At 32.7% G+C, this 22,682-nt stretch overlaps 2 protein-coding genes across 2 annotated transcripts; one reads left to right on the forward strand and one right to left on the reverse strand.

The window, feature by feature from the left end:
- Positions 1–11,149: 11,149 nt before the first annotated feature.
- On the reverse strand, positions 11,150–16,323 carry LOC130821242 (protein argonaute 7). The gene is made up of 3 exons (XM_057686925.1): positions 15,583–16,323; positions 13,149–14,379; positions 11,150–12,819 (listed from the first exon to the last, which is right to left on the reverse strand). The coding sequence occupies exons 1-3, from the start codon at positions 15,980–15,982 to the stop codon at positions 11,361–11,363; spliced, it is 3,090 nt and encodes a 1,029-aa protein (XP_057542908.1). The 5' UTR covers positions 15,983–16,323; the 3' UTR covers positions 11,150–11,360.
- A 2,693-nt stretch (positions 16,324–19,016) lies between these two features.
- Positions 19,017–22,526, forward strand: LOC130821294 (uncharacterized). Its single transcript, XM_057686988.1, has 2 exons — positions 19,017–19,254; positions 22,106–22,526. Exons 1-2 carry the CDS (start codon positions 19,069–19,071, stop codon positions 22,205–22,207), a joined length of 288 nt encoding a protein of 95 aa, XP_057542971.1. The 5' UTR covers positions 19,017–19,068; the 3' UTR covers positions 22,208–22,526.
- Positions 22,527–22,682: the final 156 nt, after the last annotated feature.

The following is a 22,682-nucleotide window of genomic DNA, read 5'->3' on the forward strand; positions in this document are numbered from 1 at the left end:
ATGCCATGGGGGAAGATGACGATTCTGTTGCACGACGTGCAACACGTATTGGGCATAAGTATTGAAGGTTCACTACCGGCTGAACCTGCTGAGGGGGAGTGGAAGGGCGCTATTGCTGGTTTGTTTGGGGAGCCCATGTCCGAGCTACGACGAAAAGGATATTCACCAGCGGTGGCATCAACGTTGCTGAAGTTATGCAGTTGTGCCACCGATCCCAGGCTATAGAGACCCAGTCGACAGCCTATTACATGGCTATTGTCGGCTCTACACTGTTGGCGGATAAGACTAGAACCGGCATGCGACCTCACCCGATACTAACCATCAACATCGATCAGGATGAGATCCATGTATCGACAGCTGGGAATGGCGTCTAGGGTTGGTTGCAAGACCATTGCTGGTTGCCTGACATTGCTTAAGATATGGATTTACGAGTACTTTCCGTCCTGTCGCCCTCATCCTCGTCAAGTAGATGTGCCTAATAAGACTAGGGCGGAGATGTGGTCCACGCCCAAGCCAGGTCGTGAGATGAACAGGCTGAGGGACTGCAGGAGTATATTGCACTCCATGACGGAAACTCAGATATTGTACATCATATCACACTTTGTTATTCATGTTATCTTAAATTTAGATTATTTGTATATGTTAATTTTGCTTGTATGCAGGTGGAATAGACTCTGTACATGACTTCTCCAAGGGCATTGCTAAATGAGCACCCACGCACCACCTACATCAGGGGTATCACTTGCTTTGATATCGTCGAGGTGTATTTGCCGGAGAGGACAGTGCGACAGGTCGGCTTTGTGCAGGCTATTCCCCCCCCTCCTATCAAACCAACCCAGGCTATACGACCGGCACACGGTACCTATTCCGTGACCTTTGCTTCTCCGCCTATTTTACACAGAGGCATGGAGTATGTTCCCCTATTGTGGTTGCCTTGGTGATCAGGCACTTCCTCGAGCATCTGTTCCATCAGAGGCTGATCCTAGTTACGTTGACTGATTCAGAGTGTCCTCCCACCCATACGTCCTCCCCGGCGAAGAATCGAGTGCCTGTTTAGTCCAGCTAAAAGCAGAGTGCAATACATTAGTTTTTTTAATTTATTTGTTTTCTATTATGTGTTTGTGTTATTTAGATGTTGTTTATTGTTTAATATTTTATTCACACCCCTTTTTTTTCTAGTTTCTAAATAAATGGCCGAGTCGAGTCGCTCCATTGGTGAGACTGCCTTCTGTTGCGGAAATGACCCCCCGAAAAAGACATGTTTTAGATGTATACGTTTCTGATATTAGAGATTTATTTGCCGAATGTCAAGCTTTTAAGGGGCATGGCCCTTCATAGACTGTTGGTTTTTGTAATTGAAAACTAATGCTTTTTACATTATTGTTAAATTAATTTATATCAATGCTTTTATTAATTTACATCAATTCTATACATATTGAATTTCATCCATGTATTGAATCTCATCTACATGTGTAGCTAAACTAAATAATAATGTACACAATAGTATCACTATGGACTATCTACAAATTGAATCCCATCTACATGTGTAGTTAAACTAAATAATGATGCACACAATGTGTTAGACTATGGACTATCTAAATTTACAGCATCTTCAGCGGTGTTATTACGTTGTGATGGTCGTGGCCCGCATAGTCTATTCCAAAGCAAAATCCTACTACTAAAATGCGTTTCTATATGTTTGGAAGAATTGTCAACTACTTCTCTCCATGATTGCTGGACTGGCGGCAGTGGAGATGAATCGTCGCTCATTAATAGTTGAACAAAATGATTTCTATTCACCCAACATATATGTATAACTATATTTACACTATGCACACCCATTCTTTTCCTTATGGAAGAACCAAACAATTGTACATCAGATTACCGTTAGCAGAACCATAATAAGCAATGCCAATGTTAAAAAATGTTACTGCAGATTACAATGCCATCGGTGCTTCCCTCCAATGAATATAAGGAGCAGGTCAATTGCTGTGTGAGCCAATTCTGAATATAGCATTGTCTAACGCCTCCTCCGATAGATACACATTTACGCCTTGGTCTCTGTTCATTTGCATTTCCATGCACATTGCACATCTTAAAGAGACCATGGTTCCTCGCCTCCCAACTCTGTGACGGCAATAGCTCTAAAACCACAGTTATCATCACCTATAACATCAATCCAATCAAACAAGGAAGGAGGGAGAATGTGCGGGATGTGATTGGGCCATGAAAACAGTGAAAAATCATGACCTACTGGATCATCTGCAATTATTGAAAATAAGGTTAGTAAGATTACGCTGTAACAAACTTATTTAAATAACGGCAAGGTAAGTTATGTACCGGATAAGTTGAAACTAAACTTAATTCTAATTGAGGATTGTGTTTCCAGACCACTAGATCTACCACTGGATCTCTCGCGGGATGAAGATCTAGACCCTCGACCACGAGAAGATGATCTATTATATTCAAATGCGCTTTTATTTCTTCTAAGGGTTTTTCTTGTTGTTGGTCTTCCCTTTCTAGGTGGACTTGCGTAAGGCTCAGGTATATATCGGCTCCATCAGGGTGTAATTCATATTCAAGTACCTGAGACAAGCGTCGTACAACAGCCGGATCAGCTTTTAAGACTTCATCGACCAACGATTGAAAGTACTCTTTGTCATCGGCGTTTGCGTGCCGTACTCTTTCATGGTGTCATCTACTACCTCTATGTACGTCAAAGTACTCCAGAATGGATGAATGTCATCCAAATACAAAGCACCTTGTGAAACAATCGACAGATATATAACAAGCACACGGCAATCCCTGGGTGTGTTGAAGTACACAACCGCATTTGTTAAGTACATAATCACCCAAATCTAATATACGGTTATACTCAAGGCGCAACTGCTCCAAGGAAAAAATATATACATGGCGATATAAAGGTCTAAAGAAATGATGTCGCAACGACCTTGTCGGATCCTGGCTTGCTGGTTTGTTATCTGTGCGTGTGTGCTTTTAAACAAGGTATCAAATGAGCTATTACCGCTACCAAGATAATACTTGAAAGACGAGTGTTGGATTTCAACTTTGCTGGTAGTCTGGTTACCCATGTGTAAACAGTCATTCGTCCATGCACGCACAAATTTTTCTTTAAGTGGAATCCATGTTCAAGCCAAGTATCGAACGACCTTTCTGTTTCTAACCGACCAGGTAGTCACAACCGATTGCTATCTCTCTTTAAATTCGTCGAGTGTAGAACTTTCAACCAAGGGGTTCCATCTACTTTTCATGTTCCAGCCAAGTATCGAACGACCTTTCTGTTTCTAACCGACCAGGTAGTCACAATCGATCGCCATCTCTCTTCAAATTCGTCGAGTGTAGAACTTTCAACCAAGGGGTTTCATCTACTTTTTCTGAATACCTACCCTTGTTGATTTCTTTTCCCGCCACACAACTTCTCCACCATGTTCTCGACGTCATTGGCAATATGCCATATGCATAACAATAGTTGCACATCTACATTAAACATAACATTGAACGTAATTAAGACATTTTCAATAAAGAAAATGACAATAATTAATCAAAAAACCTTTTTATCTGGGAAGACGTCACGAATACCTGTAGATAAACCCTCATCTCGATCAGTGACAATGATGCTAGGAGTCTGAGCTGTGCTAAAAATATCTTTCAATCCCTGTAACACCCACGAATATGACACAACTGCCTTATCTCGCATCAAACAGAACGCAACCAAGAAGTTGTGATTGGTTGGTGTCATTCCAATTACTTCACACAGTGGCACTTTGTTTGTTTGTTTTGTACGTTGTATCTATCAACACAACATACGGCCACGTACGTATCATTTGGATTGAGGTAGGATTTGCAACTAATAATCTGTTCAAATCCCCTTCACTATCCAAGTCTGTCCAAACCACGTAATTATGCTATGTGGCTATATAATAAAGACAATGTAGAAGGGGAGTCCTACCCTCCATCTTTTCTCTTCTAATTGGTTATCTAACATTGTATATTTGATTCATACTAATAAAAAACCAGAAAAATTTTCTCTAATTGAAATCATGATAAAGGCAGGTTGCATACCGGTTGTAATAAGCTGTCGTATGTGCTACTGAATATCTACATTCAACCTATTTGCCCTTACATGACCATCTCTGTACACTAAAAATCGGTGGTTATGTCTACCTTTTTCCTCAGGACGCATCCTCACCGTCCAAGGTCTTTCTCCTGGTTTACAACTACTTGCTACAATCATAAATTTACACTGACATGTTCTACTTTTAGAACCAGGTCGGGCAGCATTATCTAGGTTATGCAAATCACCCCTAATATTACTATAGCGGTGACATCTTAAATATAAACTAACTCTATAATGTCCTTTTTGTTTATAAGAAGCACATGTAAATTGAAAACCAATTGTTTATTGCTATCTCATCGGCCCAACTATGTAATTCATCTACGGAATCAAATTCCCTATCCGTAACAAATCTACCAGAGTAATCTACGTTGTCTCCTAAGTTTTCAAAGTCCTGCAAATTTAAAATATGAAATAAACCATACATTAGGTTATTAAAAAATTATACATATACAAACATTATAATAAAAATATTCAATAATAAATAAAAATTATAATTTACTTTTATAATTAATATTAAAATAATAATAATACAAATTAATATTAAATAAAAAATATAATTTACTTCAATAATTAATATTAAAATAATAAGAATACAAAATATAAAATAAAATAATTGTAATAATAATAAAACAAATTAATATTAAATAATAAGAAAATAATAATAATAATAATATATAAATATAAATTATTTAAATTAATAATAATAATAATAATAATAATAATAATAATAATAATAATAATAATAATAATAATAATAACAATACTAATAATAATATTTATAATAATAATAATAATAATAATAATAATAATAATAATAATAATAATAATAATATTAATAATAGTAATAGTAATAATAATAATAATAATAATAACAATAAAAATAATAATAATAATAATAATAATAATAATAATAATAATAATAATAATAATAATAATAAATAATAATAATAATAATAATAATAATAATAATAATAATAATAATAATAAATAATAATAATAAATTACAAAATAATAATAAATTAGAAAATAAAATAATTTACTACAACGTATATTAAATAATAATAATAATAATATAAATCGATTTCGTTAGCCATAGTAAATCGATTCTAGCAATCAGCTTGTTTAAAATCAAAGTACGTTTTTAGAGAGATAGTATTGTGTTTGAATTCATATATCTTGCAAGAGCGCTACTGAAAATTCAATATATATAGGGTCGCGATAAAAATGTTTGGGATTACGTTTAAACTTTAAATTTAATGTTTTTAAAGTGATAATAGTGTTATTAAGTGAGATTTACGTTTGTTAAACAAATTTTAAGTCAAGGGGTAAAATCGTAATTTCATTCGGAGAGGGGGGCGATAAAATAAAAAGGGTGGCGATGAATAATAATGCCCTTTTTCTTTTGGAATGTCCAAAATAAAGCATTCAGAAAACAAAGATATGTAAATGTGACATTCAACTTTTTACGGATAAATTAATTTTTTGTGAGACGGCCGCACAATTCATAGGCCCGGAAAACGGTGCAATTAAAGTTATTATTTTTTTGAAAGTAAGTTAATTTTCTATAAAAATATTTTGAGTTGTCATTTTAAAATTTGGATTGAGCATTTTAGATCTTGTAATACGCAATTTACGTTTTGGAATAGTCATTTTAATTATGGGTGAATGAAAAATTAAGGCTAAAGTATGGATTTTAAACCTTAAAATGTAGATTTTAAGCTTTGGAATGATAATTTTAATGGTTAGAATAGGAACATAAAAAATAAAGTTAAGTCTTTGAAGATGGAAGATTAACATTTCGAGTAGGATTCTAAGAGTTGGAATTGACATTTTAAGTCTTAGAACGAGTGTTTTACGATTAGAATAGATAGTTAAAAATTGAAGTTAAACATTTTGGAGAAGAAGGCTAAAACTTAGAGTAGTAGTTTTAACTTTAAGCGTTGAAAGTGGCATTTTAAGTCTTATAATAGGTGTTTTAAATCTTAGATTCTAACTAAAAAATTTAGAATTTTTAATTTTCCCGAGTATTATTTTTGGAAGCTTACTATAGTTTGGAAATATGTTACTTTTGTAGTGAAATCATAAACTAAAGAAAAACACATTTAAGGATTTTTATCATGAGATATTGTCTATTAAATTTTAACCATTTGTTTTAAAAATTTAAGAGAAGAAAAAAATTATGTGATAATTAAGAAAAACAACCTTGGTGTCTTTAAGGTGGGCTTTTAAATAAGTCTATAACAACCTCCTCTATTTTATTTTGTGTAAAAATGAATATACTTAGGTTATAAATAATTAATATTATTAAAATATATATTAAGATAATTAAATAAGATGATATAACTTTATTTTAAATAAATAAAAAATTAAATATAAACCACTATGGATAGCTTCATAAATGATAAATGTACTACTTGATACTATACATAATACATCTAACAAGGAATATAAATTTTGGGAGCTACTAATTCCAAGTGTAAAATGTGGGCGCCAGAAGGCCAAGAACAGTTAAAAACTGGCAGTGTAACAGAGGAGAAGGTTTGAAGACAATTGGAATTGGGACAGTGAGCACTCCATACTCCATACTCCATACTCCATAGGCCCATACCTGACCAATTTGGCAGTGTTATTTCTCATTCATACTGCATAATTTTGTTTCTTCTTCCAGGGAAATAGCCTCAAGAACAAATAAGATAAAAATTAAAATACGAATAAAAACCTATATTTTTTTAGAAAATAAGAGAAATATGTGAATAAAAAGTAATTTACATGTATGAATGAAAATTAAAAAAAAAATTAAGACAAATTCAATAAATCACTAAAAACAAAATAGGGCTAATTCTTGTGATAGACGAAATACATGCAAATAGCAACAGCTTTAATGTAGGGAAGCCAATGTTATAAATACTGAAATTTAACGCAACATGACAATCCAATAGCAGCATAGATATTAGAGATTCTGATGGTCTCATAACTCATATTCATGCATGATTTTTACTTCAGTCGTAATCTTAGGACAAATTCGTAATTTCATTAGAAGAGGGGGTGGCAATAAAATGAAAAGGGTGGCGACAAATAAGAATCGGGTAATCTTAGTACTACTTTGATCTTTTACCTTTATGAATGAATATTATGATTGTTTAATTAAAAAGGATTAATTATCTCTTTTTCTTAGCTGTAAGTATTTTATATTACCTATCCTTGAATAAAATAATTAAAAGTTAAAAATATCAGTATGATTTTTTCCCAAATAAGTCATAACTTCTTCAAGATACTTAAAATAAAATTTAAGTTTATATAACAATTAATGTTATAGGTGATTAGTGTTTTTATGAAAACTACTAATATTGTTAGGGCTCTCATTAAAAAGAATTAAAAATTTAAACTAAAGTGAACAGCTTTGTGGGAAGTATTTATAATTAAATAAAAAAAATGAAAAAAATTTACATAATTGTGGTAAATAAAATACTAAAAGCTAATAATTTTTTCTTGATCATCGGACCATAAAGGCTAATGTTTAAGAGGAGAATGAAGATAGTAGTCTTGTGGTAAGGCACATATGCTTTATTTGTCTTGGTTGGAGTTGGGTGGTTCAATTAACTGAAAATATGAAAATATTTGATTCTTATTAATTCTACTATTATGAATATGTTTGACAGTAATTAGTTATTGGATACTGACTGTTTTTTAATAAAAAAAATAGGTTACAAACTTAATGCCAATGAAAACGCAACAAACAGTAGCTTGTTAGTTTTGATTTGGAGCCAACTTTTTCCAAGATCTTAAAGTCATTGATCGATTTTTCTTCAAATTGTTTAAGTAACTAAAACACAAAAAGTCAAAAGGTAATAAAAATTTATTTAGCAAAACACACCGCTTAACTACAAATATGTTTGACAATTAGCTATTTTATTGAGTATTTTTTTTATTTTTGACTTTATATTAAGAAAAACACTTAAAAATGTTTTTTAATAAATAACTTATAAACTAGCTTTTACCGAGCTAACTTTAAAGTAAAAACCATAAACTTACTCATGGAACATACTTGTATTGTATTGCACATTATGAGGATTGAGGACAATGGACATAGTACTACACATGCCGCCAAATAAGGCTTTAGCATTGTGCAAAGTTGGAGTACTGAGTAATAAAGGGTCGAAGGGGTGGGCCCATATAACAGTGCAACAGATTCATAAATACCTCAATGTGAACATTTTTACTCCCTTTATACTTCTTTATACCATATGAATTGCAATAATTCTTTTTAAATTTGTATAATTCTATTTTTGTTATGAATTTTCGCACATTTAATTTTAATTTTGTTAGAGTATATTAGATATTTTAAGGCTTTAACCATCAGCTTAAGTTTTTGGTTGAGTTGATTCCTTGATATGGTATCAGAAGTTAACCTGACAAGAGGTCACGAGTTTGAATCTAAACCACCCCTCATTTAAGTGAAATATTCAGCGCGTGTACGCATTCACACTTCTAGCCCAATAGGCTCTCGTGTGAGGGGGCGTGTTAGAGTATATATAATATTCTGGAACCTCAATCATCAGCTTAAGCTTTTGTTGGGTTGGTTCTTTGACAAATTTTTATCTAGTCTTCTAATTTTTCTACTTTCATGTATAGTACTCTCTATATCACTATAAGTTCATCGTTATTTTTATTTTTGTCTGTTCCTTTTACTTTGCAGTATTGTCATTTCAGCTAATGTTTACGCTATTTCCTTTAATTTTGAACCTAACTATCTTGTTTTATTTTTTCTCACTGTTAATTCTATCTACACAATATCAATATCCTCACTTCTTTCTTAATTTTTATATCAATTGCTATTGTTTCAATCTTAATAGAAATAAGAGTATAAACTTTTTACTCTACTCTTAAAAATATAGATATTGGCATATTGTATTTGTTGCAATTCCAAAATGACAGCAAATATCATTTATTCAAACTTATAGTGGCGGAAGCATTTATTCAATAGGACATATTTAATTGCTAAATTTTTATTTTAATCCGTTTTAATAAATTTGCTTAATTTTTTATTTTTTGTATTTAGATATAATTCCATTACTTTTATTCTCTATTATTTTAAATATTTTTGTAAATTCTTCATCACTTTAACTCAATACTAATTTAAATTTTTAATCACTGTCCTAAGACTAGGTCTGTCAAATAGATCAAGTTGGGTAGTGTTCGAATTCGGGTCATATAAAAATAAATTAGAAAACCCTTGACTCAAACACAACCCATTGAGTTAATTGAGTCAAAAATAACAACCTTGATTCGACCCACAACAGATCATTAAATCTGACCCACTTAACTTATTTATAGTTTTTTGTTTTTATTTTAAGATTCTTAACATTGATTACATTGAATTTTTATGCCTTACTTTTAAATTTTATGTTTTTTGTTGTTTATTTTGTATTCACCATGAAAAATAAAAAGATATAAAATAAATTAAATTTAGGTTATACTTATGATTTAACTTGAAATTAACACTTTTAATTAAATGAATTATACAGTTTTGTTTCAGGTTTAAAATTTTAACCTAAATCTAAATCATTTAATAAACAGATTCAGTGGAATTGATGGGTCAAAACTCCTCAATCTAAATCCATTTATCTCGAATTAGGTTCAAGTCAGATTAAGAGGTGGGATCAGCTTTTCTGTACTTGGTAAATGACAAACAGATGAGAATAAGCAGAAGCAGAGTGAAAGGTAGAAAAAAGTTTACGCAAGTTGACAAGTCGGTAGAATGAGAGAGGATTCAGAGGAGGGTACATAGGACATACTATAGAGTATAGACTGTAGTAGGAGTAAACATAGCCTTTTCAGTTTCATACTAGGAGTAGTACGTAATACATGGAGTTCTTAAGTCCCCAGTAATGGTTAGAGGGTAGTGTAGGCTTTTAGGAGTAGTGTAACTTTTAATACTAAGCCCTTTTGTGCTATTTTGTCCTTCACCTACGAATAACTCCATTTCTACGCTTCTTGCTTGTGTACTACTCTATCCCTGTAGCCTGCAGCTCGTGTTGCCCACATTTTTTACTTTTTCTGCCATCGTATCCCATATTCTAATAAATTTGATGGTAAATGAACTGATAGATTGAACATGAAGGATCATATTAGTAGAGCGTTAACATGTCGATGACATTAGAAGATAATGATAGCGTTAAATTTTGATGTAAAATGAGAAAAAAAAAAAAAGGTTACAAGTCGCTAAAATGTATAATATTATATACTTTTTTATTTTTAAAATACTTAAAATATTTGTTTTTTTAAATATGTCTAATGCACTAATTCAATTCTTAATATTTATAGTTATGTATAATAAAAAATTATAAAAATTTAATATCAATAAAATTAATCATAAATTAAGGGAAATTAGTGGATAGTGCAAGTATTTCCAATCTTGCGAGTAAATTGGAACGGAAGAAGTAAGAACAAAAGACACTTAGAAGTTACTCCCTCCATTCCTTAAAGAAGTTCCCACTTTTTGGAGTGTTTCAATTGTTGTTCCCATAAGGAATCTTTTCATTTATATTACAAATTGAGACAAAAATAACCTTATCCATTCTCATTTTAATATTTAATAATGATTATGGTCTCCACATATCTTCCACTAACTTCATTTTAACAATTTTTATATTCTTTATGGTCTCCACATGTTTCCCACTAACTTCATAAAAACATTTTTTAATTAGTTATATTCCCTATATTTTTTCCACTAACCTTTTTTTAATATTTGTGGTCTCCACTTTTCCTTCATCAAATTTATCGTTTCAATAAATAATATCTCCACTATCTAAAAAATTGTATTTTTCTTAATTCCTATGAACATTTCTTATAGGAACCTCATTAGAAAACGAAGGGAGCACAAGCATAGACATCCACAAGGCACTAACAAGTTACAAGAACGCCACATTTCCGTCCTCTTGAATTACTATTAAAGAGAAATATGTGTTATTTTAAAGAAAAATATAGATATTTAATATTAAATGAAACATTGACAGAATTGTGCAAAATAAGTAGAGTAGCACAATGGCAAATAATACAAATTAAACGGGTCGAAAAATAGTACTAACACTCTTCGATTCAAAAGATTTATTAACAAGACACTGAGCTAATGCAACATTTCACTGATCTATTTTACCGACTTTCAAGAATCTACAAACTAAATTAGCTCATAGCTTTCATCACATGAACACCAAGAAAATAGTTAGCAATAAAACATTAGTTTCTTTACATTTTCACTAATCTTTGGAAGAGGAGTCGCCTTCGGAGGACCAACTCGAGATATTGTTGGGCCACCACCGCACTTGCTAGAAACCGTAGAGTCTGACCTTTCGAGGTACAGTCTGCCCCTATACGCTGCAAGATGCGCATAGTAAGCAGCAGGTACTATAGAAATTGGTTTAGTACACCTTACAAATGTGAAGCATAAGCTATAAACCAGTTTCTGAAACTCATCAGAAGTGAACTTGCTTTCGTCCCACAGCACATGGTAGTGTGTCGGTCGACTTGTTCCCTTCGCTCCCCAATGACTGCAAAGATAAAAATCGAATTCCGTTGGATGAGTGATCACAGTGTCTACAACAGTTCCTGGAGGGATGTTCTCGTCGCAGAATTGTAGACAACTCGGATCACTTTCATCGGGGAATAATCTCGTGTGGTGTCGTTTCTGTACCACAACAAATGTGATCAGCGGTTTATAATCCAGAAATTTGTCACACCCAGCTCTTATTGATTGCAATTCTTCTTTTAAAACTTTATAGAATTGAGTCTCACTGACCCCATCTCGGAAAAATATGATTCGTCTAGGGAGAGCTTTTACCACTTGGCAAAATTCAACGAGTATTTCGTGCACCATTTGTCCTAGATCTTCTATGATCTCTTGCCTGTGTGTTTGAGACCTCATTCTTGACACATACTTGTTAGCTGACGGCCAGTTTAAGCTGCCAACAACCGCCACAACACTAGGACTTGAGTCATCGAGAGGGTGAGGATGAGACACATCTGCACCCATAAAGATTAATGGCTCATCATGTGTAAGTAGACGAGGGATTTGAGAGGGTAATGATCTGAATAGTGCTACTGTCGACCCACCGACTTTGGCATTGATCTTAAGAGCCATGTTTGTCAAAAATTGGGAGTTTAGTTTGCTAAGGTTCGTGTATAAGCAACATTGGCTTACTACTCCTACGCGTGTTTCAGCGATTCGTTTGAGATTTGCATACCCTTTATGTTTCTTCTCCATTATGCACAATAGTAGCTGAAGATTGTTTACTGCTGCTTTTTGGATCTTGTATAGTTTGTTTTCCAAGAGGGTGACATTGTTTAGCACATGGATGGGCTCAAATTGCGGGGCTAAAACGGGGGATTTGTTGAGGAAAATTCCCATTTGTTCACACTTTAAAGATAGCTGGCTAATGAATTTAGCAATATGAGATTTTTGATCAGGGGTTCCACCGAAACTGATCATCGCCCACCTTTCGATCCGCGCCCCTTCAGAAACGTGCCCACCTAAAAGGCTCCATTTCCGATCAATGGAGGTAGGAAGTACATCACTTACAAGCCCTTTATCTCCGAGCTTCAATTTTGGAGGCATAAGAACTCTCCCGTTCAACCGTGTCATTTCTCTCGAAATTTGTAAATTGAACTCTTCTCCTTGGCAACCACTAAGAACAAAAACAAAAGCCACAATGTAACGGTTGAAAGAAATTGAGGTGGGGTTGGTAATAAACAATATTCCCTCCGTCCCTTTGAATCTGCTACACAACATTAAAAAAGTTTTCACTTTATTTGCATTATGTAGCAAATTCAATGGGACAGAAAAGTACCATCGATGACCTCTCACGTCAACAATAAACTTTGAGATGACACCTGTACTTACTTTCAGTTAGCCGTTTACTATTCAGGCGAGAAGTTACCGACCAAATGAATAATTAACATAGAATCCTCTGATGAATTTGGAGGAAACTACAAAAACCATTAATAACTAAATTACCTTGTTGGTCCAACAGGTCCATTCATGACTCCATTGATTATCGCTCTTCGTTCTCTTGGTTTTTGACTTCCCATCTTCATGATTTTTGCTGTTTGGTCATCTGAGAGTTTACCAAGAAACTTCTGCCCTTCACAAATCGTGCAAAGCTCCATCGGAAGGTAACATGGCTTACTCCTACTGATCTGTAAGCAAGGCAAATTCCGGTATTGTATATCATACTCATAATGATCCTTGAAATAATCTAAGAGCCTCAATTTGCTGCCATCCCGGTCTTCAAACCAGAGCTTTTCGGTAACTTCCTCAGTCAAGCTGTGAAACCGATATTTCTGACCCGGGTCTCTATGTGAAACAAAGACCCTCAAGTTCTTCAATTCCTTCTCAACTTCCTTCCTCTCCATGGTTGTCAAAAACCTATCATTCCTCTCGTGCAGATCGTGCAAAAACTTCAAGCGTTTTTGTAAATAGTCTATGACTCCAATACTCTCATGAAATGCTGTCACCGAAAAATCTACATTCAAAGCAAGGCCTTGTTTAGTCGGCCTTAGACTCTGAAAAAACCCGCGTAATCCAACAGCTCCTCCTCCAATCTCTCGAGCCCCTCCCATGGACTTCGAATACATTGATCTCCCCGAAGGGTAGCATTTTTCATTAGGACATTCCCTCAAGACTACATCCAAAGCATGGAGAAATTCCTGAGGAAGTGGCACACAGTCATCTCCCTCCTTGTTTAAGTACTTCTTCAAGTTATTTCCATCTAATCTTGATACTAGATTAATGTTGATCCTAAATACCTTAAGTTTTTGCCCCTTTTTCTCTACTTCTACACAAGTATTGCCTTCTAAACACGATTTACTACTAATAAACATCGGAAGACCAACGAAGAACTCGAGCCTATTGCTTCGAAACTCAACAGGACTATACAAATTCTTCCTACCATCAAAAGCAGGCGAAGCACCACAAAGCAAAGCCGAGTTTTCTTCAACAACTTTTTTCTTAATTAAACGAGCTACTTCCTTAGGAGGATTTGGAGATATTTCGACATTGTAGTGGAAAATATGCTTACATGGATCAAATTTTACTCGAAAATGGTTAGCCAGAAGAGAAATAGCCTGGCCTTCTTTTCCACCACAGTCTGGCCTCTTGGCAACCACCAAAGCTTGTAGTGGAGTATCAACAACATTTGACTTCTTTATGTTAAGTAAACCAAGTTTTCGCTCAATCTGTTCATCACCTGCTTTGTTACAACATTTCCATTAGTATTTGAAGATATAGAAATCCTTTCTAAAACACACTAACCTTAGATACTTGTATAGTTGTTAGAATTAAATCATTCATACCCTCAATACCTCCACAATGTTTTGAGTGTGACACTCGATTCTACATGTTTGTCCTACTCTAATCATTTACTCATCGCAAAATGTATTTGCGTTCATGTTTGAGCATATTTGAGTACGAGTCTCATTAACATAGGAATGATGTTAGTTATTTGGTTACAAACATATATAACCTCTGCTCATTATAAATGCTAGTGACATTTCTCCTCTAATTAAGTCACGATCAGTTGAAGTATTTCAGAACAGTGGTAATATATATTTGTAACCAAATGCCAAACTAGCCTTCGTATCAATACTCCTGGTTTAATATGAGTACTCGAATCCAAGTAACATGATCAAAGTCTAATATGGACTTAGTGCACAATAATTGTACAATCACAAATTCTTGTGAGAGACCTCTAATTGGGCCGGTTCAATATATTTTTTTTTAAAATATTGTTTTAAGATATTAAAAGTAGCCATTAAGGATACAATAAGTAAACATTAAGGATAATGTAAGTAGGCATTAAGAATATGATAAGTAGACATTAATTTTTAATGAATTGGACTTGAAATATGTCTCTCGAAAGAGACGTCTCTAGTAGAACTAGCTGTTGTACAATGCACCACTACTTACTCTCTAATCTACTAATTCTCGCTCCTTGCACTACACTCTACTAACCCACTCTCCTTGCTGTTCACTCCTCTAGACAAGTAGCATATTAAGGTTGGTACACACTAATTAAATGTGCACCGAGTCAGTTTCTTCCTACCTTAGAACAAGAACAGTAGAGCTTATATGCAACTTATAGGTCATAGTAGTGTTTGCTAAATCATCAAACCTAATTCTAAGGCTACCTATGAAAATAAAAAAAATAAAAATAAAAAGGTATAATCCAAGAGTCTAATCCATTCAAAGTCACAACCCATTTAAAACTAACAGTAACCCACAAAGGAAAGAGTGTTATTTCCGCCATATCTATATTCAATCATTTGAATATTTTCAAAAGGTAAGTTAACCTTTTTCTCTTTTCAATAAAAAATAATTAACATAAAAATCCAAAACAAAATTAAGAAGCTTGGAATAATCAAGTAACAAAGGATAAAGATCATTCCTTTACCTTGAGTTGCAGGTGAGACCCTAGTAACATCATTATCAGAAGCAGGAAGAAGAACAGAAGGAATAGGTTTGTGGGGTTTAAAAGAAGGTTTAGAATAATGGGTTTTTGGCCTAAATTTCTGGGTTTGATGTAAAGGAACTTGAAATGGTAATATTGGGGGTAAAGGAAGAATACCTTGTTGTTGTTGAAAGTTTTGTTCTAAAAACCCAATAAATCTGTAAGTATTAGAATGGTGCAAATGAAGTAAATTACTAGTATAATGATAATTATTATATGGGACAATAGCATTTGGATTATAGTATTGATTATGATGATTAAATAGATGATTATGATGATGATTTCTGTTTCTACTATGAGAAGCTAAGTTTCTAGTTGGGTTGGATTCTTCTGTTTCTTCCATGGCTAATTTGAATGAAAAGCTAAAATGGATTTGAGTTTGCAAGTTTTAGGAATATAAAAGGAGGATTTTTTATGGGTATATGAGAAAGTTTTTGTTTTTATTTTAACAAGAGGGAAGGGGAGTCCTACACTCCTACTCCTGGAAGGCTATTTTACTGGGACTGTGAAAAGTGAAACAGAAGAAGTTGTAGTTATTGAAGAGAGAAGGAGAAAGAAAGGGACTGGTCTTGGAGTTTAGGGAGATGTAGTTCTTTGTGTCTACTCCTACTCAGTTTGGAAGGAATAGGAATAAGAATAGAGAATACTGAATTGGGAGATACAAGTTTACCTTGATAAAGGGAGAAAAGGTCAATGTGCCTTTTTTATGAGAAAGAGTTTTGCAATTTGGTGCAAAATGAGTAAATGTAACTCTTTAGGAATAGTGTTTGTTAGACATTTGCTTTTTCATAAAGTTAAATGTAATAATTATACATAATAAAAAATTATAAAAATTTAACATTAATAATTTTTATATTGAGATAAATTAAATAAAATCTTACTTGGTATATTTCAACTCACATATTAAAAATTAATTACAAATTAAAAGTGATGAATAAATAGTGCATAATTTTCAATGTTGCAAGTAATTTAGAATATAGGAAATATTTTGCATTTGAGTTGTATGTTGAATTTTAAGCATATGCTTAACTACTATGAACTATGGTATTGTTAAAGTATATAACATAGTTGGGGCTTTACCATCAGATTAATTTTTGGTTTAATTGGTTTTTGACAAGGGGTCACGGGTTCAAATCTCAATAACCCCTCATTTAAAGTGGAATATTCAGTATCAGGTACGAAGAGGATATGTGTCGCATTCATAATTCTAGCCCAAAGGGCTTTCGTGTTAGGAGGTGTGTTACAGTATATAGCATATCTTGGAGCCTCAACCACCAGCTTAATCTTTTAGCTGAATTGATTTCTTGACAAACTCAATTTTGGTTTCATGTGTAAGGAAGTGTTTGACAACTAACATTTTTGACTTTTAAATTTGGTGCAAAATGACTATTTTACGTTTGTGTGATTAGACCTAAACCTAGTTGTATGTTTTGCGCGATTAAATTTAAGTTCAACCGTACGTTTTGTACAATTTGGTCCATTTTTCAAATTATTTTGTTTTGTAATTTTATTTTGGTTCTATTTAACCGCCTAAAAAAGAGTAAAAAACAAATGTGACACTTTAGATATATAGGAATTAGGAGGGAGTATTAGATGTTCTTAATTGAGTTTTATTGTCACTTGATATATGAATTACTTTTTCTGTTCTGAAATATTTGCATGGTAATTGGTATTTGGCACTATACTCGTTCAAGCTTATTTATATATTGCGGCTAATGTGTATAGAAAAATAGTCAAGTAATCTTGTAGACTTTTATGATATTATTTTTTATTTTATTTTAGATGTATATAGTTTAACAACACATTAAATCATATAAAAAGTTAAATATAGCAGGTATAATCAAACAAAAAAATATACTCCCTCCTATTTAGCTTATTTGTCTTATTTCCTTTTATGATCAAGTCATCTTAATTGTCCCATTTCTATTTTTGGTATGGGTTTTTGACTTTAATGCCCTTAGTAGCTTTATCCTATTTTCAATTATATTCTCCATTACCCATACTAATTTTACTCCCTTACATTAAAAAAATTCATAATACCACTCTCTTTCCTACCCTTAGGGTCCCATTTTTGACTCTACTTAAAATCCGTGAAAAGTCAAATGAGACTCCTAAAGTGAATAGGAGGGAGTATTAGATAAACAATAATTTTGGGATTTTGGAGAACACTTTTGCAGCTTCACCCCCATAAGTTGCACCATCTTTTATCAACATCCATGTCTGATGGGTCCGGGACATCTATCCCATTCCTTAAAATGTTGGTAGGTCTAGACTCTAGACTCTAAAGGCCTAATATCTTGCTAAATTTTAAGATTGAAAAATAAAGACTTTTGTATGATTTATGAATGTAGTCAAGGGACAATATCATTTGTATAATACTTTCTCAGTTTTATTCAATGTTTCTATAAATCATGTTTATTGGAATTATAAAAAAAAATTTAGGTTTGCAATTATGCATCTATGAGAATATTATATCATTAAGAGCTCATTTACAAACATGTATTGATATTTTAAAAGGACACAGAAATATAATAAGTACTTCATCAATTTAAATAATTACAAAAAATTCAATTTTATCTCAGTTGAAAGTACTTCTTTTGTTTCTTAAAGTTATTTTTAATTGTTATTTTAAGTTGTTGTATATATTATTTTCCTAACTAAATTTTCTAATCATCACAAATTTTAGACATAATTGACATTAATTTTATTATCTATATATTTTCTAATCATCACAAATAATTTTCTCAGTTGTTGTATTATCTATATATTTTCAACTAATTTTATTTAGTGTCATATATTTTCTAACTAACTTTATTTAAATATTTTTATAATGCATATGGTCTTCGCTTTTTCTTCATCAAATTGATTATTCAATAAAATAATATAGGAAAAATTAACATTAATAATCCAACATTTTGCTCATTTCCTGTGAATAATCCAACCTTTAGATTATTTTCTAATAATCTAATATTTGCTCTTAGTTCGTTGCGTATAATCCAATATTTATTTTAGTTTGCTTGCAGCATACCTATTATAAGCAATACGGCATATTGTGAGAAAAGTTATCACAAATATTAGATTATTAGAAAATAATCCAAAGTTGAAATTATTCACAACGAATAAGTAAATGGTCGAGTTATTAATGTCAATTTTTCCAATAATATATTCACCATTAAAAAAAATTATACTTTTCTTAATAGTAAACAAAAACAATGTAGTATATAAATAAACAATTTTGAAAAATATTAAACTCATTTTGTGCTTTCAAATATATAATTTTTTTTAAAAAAATAAGTGTATGGTCCCATCTATACTGTTTCAAATTACGATTTTGCCCTTGTCTATCGCATGTTCGGCGATCATACGTATCTCATAGACTATCATAAATCAAAATTCACAATTACCTAGCACCGAACTTATTCGGATTTGATGCACTTACCCAAGAAATTAACATATTCTCTTTCAGAATTAGAGTTGTGTGGAAAAATGTCGTCTTTGGGAGCAGGGAAAGGGCTTTTGGAGGTGGGAAAGTTTGCTTGCTATGTAACTGTTCCCATTGTTCTTATGTATGCTTTTGCCAACAACACCAAAAATCTCCAGAAATTCATGGGTGGAGTATGTCTTTCTTTAATCTTTCAATCTTAATATCTTTCATTTTGCTAGAATTTTTGGTTGTTGTTTATTCAATTGCTGGGTTTTTATAATCCTGTCATTACAATTCTTCAATTTGATTTATGATTGAAATTGATACTCTTTTGTTTACTTTTCTCCTTAAGACCATGTTTAAAACCTCTTATCCATTGATTGCAATATATGTGTGGATTAACAAGATTTATTAGATCGAACATGAAGGTTGTTGGGATTGTTATCCCCTTGTGTTTGATCATTAAAGGATCAATATTTTAAGGAAATTTGATAGGGTATTTATGTGTTTGTAGATATTAGAGGACTAACTGATAATGCGGAATCAAGGTGATGGTTTTCTGATCAATGTTTGTCCACGAGTCTCCGGTCACTACTAGAGTTTCCGGCTATTCCACCACTTAGACCCCAAGTCTGCTTTTTTAATGGTAGACAGAATAGAGAAATGTGTATTTTTATCTGTTTCCCAATCCCTTTTAACCTGAAATTAGGACTTATCAGTTACTTATGAGGCTAGATAATACTCATGTGTCCCATGGGGTTTGCCCCATGTAATGCAAATTAAGGAAAGGGAGTAGGAAACAGTAAAATTATTACTGAATTTTAAAGGAAATGGGTAGTGAAAGGCTGAAATATAGGGAACTAAGGGAAATGGTTACCACTACAAGGTGATAGTTACTTTCCTTTTGACTTTATGCATACAATAATAGTCCTGTAAGAGAAGTATGCATAACTAGCGTACGTACTAGTTTCTTGTTCTTTTACTTGGTCACATAAAATGGGAGATGAAGAATTGTAGACTCTAATGGGAAATGGGACTTTTGTTTGGTGGAATACCTAACAATCCTTTGTAGAAAGACCATGATTATTTAAACTTAATGGAAATAGAAGTATTTAGAATGTTAGAGCTATCTTAGATCAAAAATAAGTATAATGCAAGGGTCCATCTAAAATTATAGATTATAGGAACTATATATTCCTTTTCTAAATGTCCAACTCTAGTTTGAAGGCTAGATGATGTGGGCGCATAGATGCAAAATCAATAATTTGGTTCTATTTTGATTTGTGTTTTCTTCTCAATTTACATATAGCATACTTTTTCGGGCATGCTTGATTGAGGGTAATGCATTAGGGTGGTAATAGAAGTCAAACTAAGAAAAATGAACCTACATAAAGTTGATAATAAAGGCGCTGGGATAGAAAAATGTAACAATTGTTTGGAGGAGAGTGTGAGAGACAAAGAGAGGGGGGCATCCCCTTTACATTTTTTCTTCGTCTTTTATTTATGACAACCAAATCTATATCTCTTTATGTTTCTTGGTTGGACTATCGTTATCCCTTCATTGCGTTGCTTTAAATAAAGCATGCCCTTGGGGCTTTTTCTCATCACTTAAATGTACTTGAGTCCATTCAATATTTCATTAATAAGTTCAGCTCCGTTATACACTCATTCCTTCGCATTTTTATTACTTGTATTTACCAATAATAAAAAAAACAATTCAATTCACCTTTAATTATGTCTGGTGAAAGAAAAGGAACTCTTGTTGAATATTATTGGGGGTATGTGAATATATGATTTTATTTGCTTTAGGCACATTTCTCTCACCCTCGCCGGGAGTTTCGTAACCTCATATTGGTCATGGGTTTAGAACCGGAATCGAACTCTATCGGATCAGATTTCTTTGTTATAATACAACTGCAGTAATGGAAATTCGTCTTTGCTACTATAGTAGCAAATTTTGAACCCACAAGTCTTGCTTGTTTATTCTTCTTGTAAATACTTCTTTTACCCTTAAATAGTTGATTAAGGTAATAGGGTGATTAGAGTGTTACACTTATGTCTTTTATCCTTGGTGATTCACCTTAGTGATAGCTTCAAGTAGTAGACACTTAGCGAAAGGTTTTCAATTTTCTATTCATTTCTGATTTATCATCTTATGTCAATTTTGGGATTTTAATTTGAGTGTTCATCTTCTTTAATTCATCCTTCTATCATTATAAGCTACTTCAGGTGCTCTAGTTCAGAGTAGTGATTGCTAAGTCACCTTAATGATTGTCATATAATCTGTTTTCTTGTCTCTGATTATTCATAATCTTGTGCCTGGAATGCATCGTGAGCCATACTCATTAAAAGACTTCCAAGTGATCTTAATATGATATATTTGACCACTTTCTGTCAGTCTTATTTATGGAATTAAAACGTGCTAACATTTTCATGTACCTCCATTTGAGATAAGCAAAGTTAACAAACCTTAGTTTTTTGTGTTATAATTTATTTGTATCAATAATGTTTAGTTTTGCAAACTACCTCTATCATATTAATATTGAATCGGGTGTTAGTGTTTTGGTAAATGCATAAGTGTTAATTTTATTTGTCATTAGTCCATGCAAATATAGCTTGACGGTGCTCCTAGTGGTTCTACTTGGTTGATATGTGGAGTTAAACAAAATGATTGAGGAAACCATTAAATAGTGTAAATATGATTGGTAATGTCCATTCATTCCTATCCTATAAAAAATTGAATGACTTATGGAAAACAAAAATTGGAATTGGATAAAGTGCTGATTTTTTGCGTTACTAAATAGACTTAATTGAGTTTTTGGGTTTCCTTAAAATGCTCTTACAACAGAACTAAGTGATTCTGGTGAGGAGAGTTGTTGGATGTTGATCTTCCTAGTTAAGTTAGAGATTCGAGTGTATGTGCAGATTTTTAGTATGAGAGTATTGTCTCTACTTGTGTGTTGGTAGGCTAGTTTATTTGGTCTCGCCTACTTGATACTTGTTTGAAACTTTGAATTCTCATTATCTTTTAACTTTGTGTAGCGTTCTTATGTGGTCTATCCGCCTGAGGGACCAAGGCCCCCATCACCAGAGGAAATGCGAGAGATGGCTCGTGAACTTGCTCGTAATAGGAAAAATCAATAAGATCGTGACACAGGACTCAGAATGGTATGATAGAGCTTTCGGGTTCTCTAATATCATTTGGATATCTACTTATGAATGTAATGTCAATCTGACACCATCTCTGTATTTAGTATACCTTATGGTCTGATAAATAGAATTATGGGATATTAATTCATGTTTGTATTCTTAGTTCAAATGTGCATGTTTTGGAGCTCATTTGTGTCTTCCTGACCTTTTTCCCGTTACCGAAGGGGGCATGTAGAATTGTAGATGTCCCTAATCGAATAAATTTATTAAACCTTGATTATGTTTCAGATTATAATGGAGTTAATGACTTATTTAATCATGTGCACTTTATGTAAAGGTTATTTGCTATCAAGGGTTAATCAGAAAGCAACCTCTTTGTCATCGCTAACACGGTTAATGTTGCGTACATCTAGCCTTCAAAACTTCATCCTATGTGTAAGCTACGTAATAGCATTGAGGTAATGAAATG

Source organism: Amaranthus tricolor, chromosome 8, assembly GCF_026212465.1.
Source record: "Amaranthus tricolor cultivar Red isolate AtriRed21 chromosome 8, ASM2621246v1, whole genome shotgun sequence".
NCBI classification, from domain to species: domain Eukaryota; kingdom Viridiplantae; phylum Streptophyta; class Magnoliopsida; order Caryophyllales; family Amaranthaceae; genus Amaranthus; species Amaranthus tricolor.

What these genes read in the sequence shown, in the direction of transcription:
- LOC130821242 (XM_057686925.1), bottom strand. Translation starts at nt 15,982, where the DNA reads ATGGAAGAAACAGAAGAATCCAACCCAACTAGAAACTTAGCTTCTCAT. An exon ending in GGTCTCACCTGCAACTCAAG is followed by an intron (nt 14,380 to 15,582) that starts GTAAAGGAATGA and finishes GTAACAAAGCAG; the next exon opens with GTGATGAACAGATTGAGCGA. An exon ending in GGACCTGTTGGACCAACAAG is followed by an intron (nt 12,820 to 13,148) that starts GTAATTTAGTTA and finishes TTTTGTTCTTAG; the next exon opens with TGGTTGCCAAGGAGAAGAGT.
- LOC130821294 (XM_057686988.1), top strand. Translation starts at nt 19,069, where the DNA reads ATGCACTTACCCAAGAAATTAACATATTCTCTTTCAGAATTAGAGTTG. An exon ending in TCCAGAAATTCATGGGTGGA is followed by an intron (nt 19,255 to 22,105) that starts GTATGTCTTTCT and finishes AACTTTGTGTAG; the next exon opens with CGTTCTTATGTGGTCTATCC.